Source organism: Vicia villosa, unplaced genomic scaffold (assembly GCF_029867415.1).
Source record: "Vicia villosa cultivar HV-30 ecotype Madison, WI unplaced genomic scaffold, Vvil1.0 ctg.002617F_1_1, whole genome shotgun sequence".
Classification (NCBI taxonomy): domain Eukaryota; kingdom Viridiplantae; phylum Streptophyta; class Magnoliopsida; order Fabales; family Fabaceae; genus Vicia; species Vicia villosa.
This window is the reverse complement of record NW_026705987.1, coordinates 56,180-63,856: the sequence shown is the minus strand read 5'-3', so window position 1 is coordinate 63,856 and position 7,677 is coordinate 56,180. Positions and strand designations below refer to the sequence as shown.

Sequence of the window (7,677 nt, the reverse complement as noted above, 5' to 3'; positions counted from 1 at the left end):
CAGTATTTGTTGTTCCCACTGGGGATGAATCTGCGGCATTTTGTGGTGTTGCTCCGGTTAGAACACCTCCTTGATTTCCAGAAAGATCAGAATCATTTGTATTAACTTCAGCCATGTTAGTTAATTTCCGACCAATTCTTAATATCATACATAACTATTATACTAACAAATATAAAACAAACATCAATTGACGTGTCCCACCAGGTGTGCCAATTTGTTTACCCAAAAAAATGGTAAATAAGCGGTAGTTTCCTTTTTAAAGGTTACTTTTGCGGAATCAACTAGAATACTCCAGGACTAATTGCTTTATTTTGTTATGTTATGTGTATCTGATTTGTATTAAATGAAACAGTAACTTTAAAATAAAAGTAAACACTGAAATTAAAGGCTTTAAAGTAAATCAAAGCAATAAAAAAGCAGTAAATGTGCACTGAAAGATGAGATATAACGTAAAATGATTGCATTAATTAAACTGGTACGCATACGTACATTCCAAAGTTGCACTCGTTACTCATTTTTGCACAGAGATTTGAGTTTACTTGTGTTTATGTAGAAAATGCGGACCCCTAACTATTCCTATGGAACTTGCTTAAATAGTAAAAATGAAATAACTACTACTAACGGTCGACTGGTTATCAGTCAACACGTGTGTTCGACATGCAAGATCTTCAATTGTGAGACCTCCACGCGTCCTGTAAGAACTGCCAGAAAACTGCTTGAAACTGCCTCTTAACTTCTAATACCTCTCGACTTCCACTTCAATTTCTGCAGCAAAATTCTTAAGTCTTCGCATACTTCTGATCGAACGCTGAAGCCTCTGATCATCTTTCTAGTCGAACAGCTTCGACTACTAAGCATTACTTAGTCGAACCACTTCGACCCAAATGGCAATGTAATTATTTAATTGAGGCCCAATTACCAATTTAGGGCCTTTTTACCAAATTGAGGCCCAATTACCAATTTTGAGCCCCAGTTGCCCATTTGTTGGTAAGTCGAAAACCTAGGGTAACACACCGTCCATTGAATTGTTCATTGCATCATCAAGGATTTGATTTTGAGGTCTGGTCAAAACCTCTTCTCCTAGCTTTGTCTCCCAAATCTTTGTTCAAAAACGGTATTCTCAATGAGGCCATCCGCCCCAGTCCCACGTTCTCACTTTCTCTCATCTTTTACGCTCAAACACTCTCTTCTCCCCTGTTAAGCTTAACTTGCCCCTGTTCTCTTCCATTGATTATCACCTCTCTCTCAACTTTTCCTTCCAAACTTAATTTCCTCTCTCCACTCACGTTCTCTTTCCATTCACTCTTCTATTCTCAGAAAATGAAACAAAACGACATTGTTTTCGGAAATGTATTTTTGAAAACATCTAAAAATGAGTTATTTCGGAGATGCATGTCCGAATTGTGGGAAAATCTGGAAAAAATACTTCGGAGATGCATCTCCGAAGCAGGGGTATATTGGAGTTTTCAACAGAGGTTACCCCCACGGGGAGATCTACAAAGAAATTGTCTAAATTTAATACACAATTTTTTAGATAAAGTTTCTTTATTTAGTTCTTAACATGGGCCCTAAGGGTACATGTTAACATTACTCTTGTTTTATTTTAAACTAAAATAAAATATATGACGACACCTTATCATCATCTAATTTTATTAAGTGTTTGAATATGTTTTTGATGATTTTTAATAGATTATGTTTAAGTTTTATGAAGAAATAGGAAAGAAAAATTAAGAAGTAAAGAAACAAAGCAAAAAGATGAAAATGTTGAGAAATTGTGAAAAAAAGAGCATTTTCAGCACAATTTACATCATGACGTATGTCCAGCAATTTTATCATATCTAGAGTTTTGTAACTCCAATTGATGTGACACTGATGATAAATTAAATCTAATAAATAGAGCTAGCTACTGAGAAAATTATGTGGACATCTCGGCTAGATAGGGATCCTTCGCGCGATGACTCACTTTTTTCTTTCACGTTTTTATTGCTATAAATAGGGGAAATGAGGCAAGAATATGGGTGGACTATTTGGAGTATAATTTTTTACAGAAAGGAAACTATTGAAGCTCAAGAACGAATGTTTTTGTCGCTGGAAGCCAATTTCTAACTAGAGATTCATATATTATCTCTTTAATTCTTCATCTATGAGTAGTTAATTTTGTATTGATTAGGGAATGTTAGATGAACATGTATGAATCTATTGGATCACACGTTTGAGTTTTTATACTCTTTTTCACTTTTCATTAATTTAGTTATTTGTTCACTTAATTTTGCATTTATTGTTTTATATGTGTTGATGAACTTGTATAATAAACTTAGAAATCATATTTATTACTAACTCTAACCCTTTAAATCTGATCTAAATTATTTGTTCAATTTAGTAATTAATTAGAGATAAGAAATTAAAACTTGTAACTTAAGGTTTAACGTAACAAATATTGTCTGTTTTAACTAGCTAACTGACCTAAGAGATTAGGGAGCGTAATGTAGAATTGTGAGTTATACACCAAGAGATTGGGTATAAATGGTTAGTTAAATCGTCGTAATAAGTGAGGAATTATCATAAGGAAATAGATACTAGCATCATTACAAACATGGGATTCGAAGCAAGGCCTAATCCTCGTTATTGTTATTAAACTTTCAACATGCTTTTATTTACGAAATTTTCTTTTCAAACTCAGCATCTGAGAAACCCCCCTCATAACATGTGAATCGTCTTGTTAAGATCAAACAATCCCCATGGATATAAATTTATTTTATTACTTTACTTTTAGTACACTTGCAAAATAGTCATCAAGTTTTTGGCGTCGTTGTCGGGAATTTTTGAATTACTTCAACAAGACAATTTTTGTGCTACACTTTTATTTTAATTTCCTTTATTTTATTCGAATTTATACTCTTATTAATTTTTTGTTTGGTTCAGTGCAACTAAGATACTTTCTAATAATTTATACGAGGTTCAAGATCAACACTCTAATATCACTAAATTCAGATATCGAGATGACTCCAAGAGCAATTCTGAGAGCAAATAGAGAAGCACAACGAGCTAAAGAGAATCTGGAAGAACAGAAAACACCTACTTCTTATTAAACCAAAAGCGATCAAGAGAAACAAAAATGGCAATTCCACCAAGACAAATGATGGGATATTACTACAAGAGGACTGATGCTGGACAAATTTCTTTGCCTTTTCAACATGTTAACCTTGTTTATTTTGACAATTAAAATGTTTTTCTTGCATGTCTAAGAGACAAGCAGTTCAACAGAATTTCCATTAGAAATTCATGGAAGCATCTGACTCATTTTTATGAGACATGCTCTATTAACAAGCCAGATGGGGTAACTGAATTTCAGATCAAATTGAGACTTTTTGAGTTTTCATTAACTTTAAGAGCAAAAGATTGGTTGCCATCTTTACCAAGTGGTATGATTCAGACATGGACAAAGTTAGAAGACAGGTTTTTCTCCAATGCTTAATTTGTTCAAAAAAAGGGCCAAAATTTCAAATTCCTCACAAAGTGATTATGAATCACTTTATGACGCATGGGGAAAATTCAAGTTGTTACTTAGAAGATGTATGAATCATAACATGGATAACATGGAGCTGGTCAATATTTCACAAGACGTCTAAAATTTCAAGCAAGAATTCTTCTAGATGCCTCAGCTGGAGGTATAATCAAATTAAAGAACGAAAATGGGGTGAAAGAGTTGATAGAAAAAAATGGGTTAGAATGAATACCGATCTCAAAGTGAAAGAAGTGTAAAGACTAAAGAAAATAAAAATGCGTACTTGTTAGCTTAATTAGAGGTTCTTGATAAGCCCTTAGTGAGGGCCACTATCTTTCCAGCTAATGTCAGTCAAGTTCAATTGTTACAGTGTGACTTTTATGATGGAAGACATGCTAATGAAAACTGTGTACCCGAGGGACATACTGAAGAAGCCTAAGTTGCTGGAAGTTTTCAAAGAGATAACCCCGGTTATAATACTCATGATGTAGGTTGGAAGGATCGCCTAAACTTCAAGTGGTGTAAAAACTAGAGTTTGAAGCAAAACCAAGGAGTTCCTCAAGTCCCTCAATTTCTTAAAAATCCACCACAAGAGAAGCCATCTTAGTTAGAGGAAGCCATGACTAAATTTATTAAGATGACTCAAGCTAATTTCGAGAAAGTAAACAAGAATTAAAAATGATATGACCAAGAACAAGGAGACAATGAGTAGGCACATTGAAGCATCCATAAACAATCTAGAAATGAATATTTTCCAATTATCTAGAAAATTAGAAGCACAACCTAGTTCAAGTGGGGGATTTTATAGGAATATCACATATAAACCTAAGAATGAGAGTGGCAATGTCATTGAGATGTGAAACATGATAGGTTACCCAGTAGCAGATTCTAGAAGTGAGAAGAAAGATCAAGAAGAGGAAGTAGTAAATAAGGGAGTAGTTGAAAAAGGGAAAATAAAAACTTAGAAGGAGAAAAAATGAGGAAAAAGAAGAAGACAGTGGGAGAGGATACATACTTTGCAAACTACTTGATAAGAACTCACTTTTGAGAAGAACCAATAAGTAAATTCTAGACGAAATTCCAAACCCCTTTTTCATGCCATTTTATAAAAAAAAATCCTGAAAAATCTATAGATCAGAAAACGTAAGCCAAAGTATGATGAGAATTTAGTTTTGACAGAATATTGTAGTGCAATCATCCAAAGAAAACTAACTTCCCCCAAATCGCAAAGATTCAGTGCAATTTATCATTCTTGCACCATTGGCAAACTAAAGATATAGCATGCACTTTGTGACTTAGGGGAAAGAATCAACTTAATGCCTTTTCCATGTTAAAGAAACTTGATTGGGATGAATTTAAGCCAACTCAAATGATACTTACATTGCCAGATCGATGCATTGTTTATGCTTATGGAGTGCTTGAAGATGTGTTGGTTAAAGTGGATGAATTGCTATTCCCAATTGATTTTGTTATTCTTAACATGGCAGAAGATGCAAAAATAAATATTATTTATGGAAGACCTGATATCCTCTTAAATGGTCTAACTATTGTCAGTTGGGACATATTGAGTTCCGAAGTGCCCTATTTGTTCTTAATTGTTGACAGTTGAGGTCAATAGAGTAATTAATAAACTCATAAGAGATTAAGTCTTTCTCAGTTCGACGGGACTTTGCTAATTGGTAAAAGAAAGGGAATTTTGGAAACATTGATAGATGGTAAACTAATCTCTCTCTCAAATGAAAGAATAAAGTGGATTAGAAAGAAGAGATGAAATATATATATATATATATATATATATATATATATATATATATATATATATATATACCTTATTAAATAAAGGATTAAATATGTCAGAGATCCCTATAAATATGCGACCCTGCAGTTTTAGTCCCTCTAAAAATTTTCTTCAATGAATGATCCTTACAAACTTTTTCGTCCCTAACATTGGTCCCTCTCGTTAGTTTTCACTAATGGAGGTTGCTGTAAATCTCCTCAGAACATCACCCCCATCCTCTTCTCAGGGCGAATTCACCCTTGGAACTGAACTCCTCTAATTTTACTCCTGACCTCTCAAATCATTGAAACCCTCCTGAAACCTAAATCTTAAAAAAACAAAATTAAATGATGGGGAAGAGGAATCAGAGGGGACAAACATTGGGGTTTTACTCAGCATGGCTCAAGCACTCACGGGGTATCAGGAAAAGAGAAGGAGATGAAGAAATCTGGATGACCTCTATTTTTTCAACTTCCTTGATTTTTTCCTGTGTGCCTCTGTTTGTTGTTGTGGTATTTTTGTTGTTGAGAGGTTGTGAATGGAGTACTAAGAGTGAGGATAGTTGAGAATATGTGAGGAAGAGGATATTAAGTTGAAGCTCAGAGAAAGAGGTTGAGATCGAGGGAGGTGAAGATTGCAGAGAATCACTGATGGTGAGTTGTTGAATGAGAGGAAAAAGATGGAGGTGGAGAGAATGGTGAAATGGTGTGTTAGTGGTTTCAAATTTTTGCAGAGGGCGAAGATGAGAGATGAAGGTGTAATTGAGAATGGTTGAGGTTTTGAAGCTCAGAGAGATGGATAGTGCCACGTCAGCCTCCGTTAGTAGAAACTAACGGCAGGGACTAATGTTGGGGACATAAAAGTTTGTGAGGACCATTCATTGAAGAAAAATTTTAGAGGGACTAAAATTCAAAGATCGCATATTTATAGGGACTAAAAACATATTTAACCCTTTAATAAATTTACTCTTAGTATATTTGGCTAGTTAATTAAGAATAAAATAAAGATGATTTATAAATACTATCAAAAAGTATAATAAAGTACCCAAATCTATTAACACTTTATTAAATCATTTTGCTATTGTAAGAATAAAACACATTAAACTTACTTGATTTATATATTTACAAAAAGAGAAACTATTTAAAAAAATATCAATTAACGTGACCAAACTCTGGTCTACATCAAATTAATTTGAACTATTAATATAAATATCTTAATCAAACCATGCCTATAATCTGCAGCAAATTCGAATTTGGTTGCGCGATCCCATAAATAATAATATATAATATATCACATTAGTAATAATTGATACGCGCATTAGAGTTTCCTCACCTCATATGCACCTAAACGCAAAAACAAAACAGATCCATTTTTCCTGTCCACATATTTCAATTCTAGTCCTTTCAAAAACATATAAACCTATAAGCAATCCAAGAATCAAATTTATACACTTCCATGAATCAAGTCAATACATGCATCCATCTATCTCTTCAAAACAAATTTCAAGACTGTGGTGGCTACCTATATATAGAAATAGAATCATGTAATTCATAAACCAAAGAGGAAAATGGAAGAGGAACATAAGGGAGGTGTAGAAGTAAAGTACAGAGGTGTAAGGAGAAGGCCATGGGGAAAATATGGGGCAGAGATAAGAGATCCTACAAAGCCAACCGGAAGACAATGGTTAGGAACATTTGACACAGCTGAGGAAGCTGCTAGAGCTTATGATTGTGCTGCCATTCGTTTGAGAGGTGCTCTTGCAATTCTCAACTTTCCTGATGAATACCATTTACATCTTTCTTCATTTTCGCGCTCGTCGTCGTCGCCTTCGTCGTCTAATGTTGCCTTTGGCAGCAGTTCTTCTAGACAGCAAAATGAAATTATTGAGTTTGAGTATTTGGATAACAAAGTGTTGGAAGATCTTCTTGGATCATCGAAAGAAGAGAATGAAAGGAATCGTGATTAACGTAAATCTATAGACTAGTTTTTTTTTTTTAACATGTTACATGACTACGATAAAATGGTTTTGACAGGTATCAATATCAATACGGTTATCAGCATTTTTATATATCAAAGAATAAATTGAGATTAATTCATACTGCGACAACCGCAATTCGTGTCGTAACACTTGTAACGACCAAAATCGCGATAGTCGACTGCAACGGTTTTTTAAAATGCTACTTTACATTTATGTTTTGGACTATTTTCTTGTTAACATTTGAGTAATCTTGCACAAAAACTTGTTAACGGTTAGTTTTACAGAGACTGTATACTCTAAATTTGTATCTTTAAAGTGTATCAATATTATAAGGGTCATGCTAACATGTGCCATAAATGTAATTAAATGCAATAAAATTATATTTAAAATTCTGATACATTGAATAAATATGCACGC

The 7,677-nt window shown here is 33.8% G+C and overlaps 1 protein-coding gene across 1 annotated transcript; it reads left to right on the top strand.

Moving 5' to 3' along the window:
* The first annotated feature begins 6,849 nt into the window (after positions 1 to 6,849).
* On the top strand, positions 6,850 to 7,248 carry LOC131639413 (ethylene-responsive transcription factor ERF098-like). The gene has a single exon (XM_058909910.1). It carries the CDS (start codon positions 6,850 to 6,852, stop codon positions 7,246 to 7,248), a length of 399 nt encoding a protein of 132 aa, XP_058765893.1.
* Positions 7,249 to 7,677: the final 429 nt, after the last annotated feature.

What these genes read in the sequence shown, in the direction of transcription:
- LOC131639413 (XM_058909910.1), top strand. Translation starts at nt 6,850, where the DNA reads ATGGAAGAGGAACATAAGGGAGGTGTAGAAGTAAAGTACAGAGGTGTA.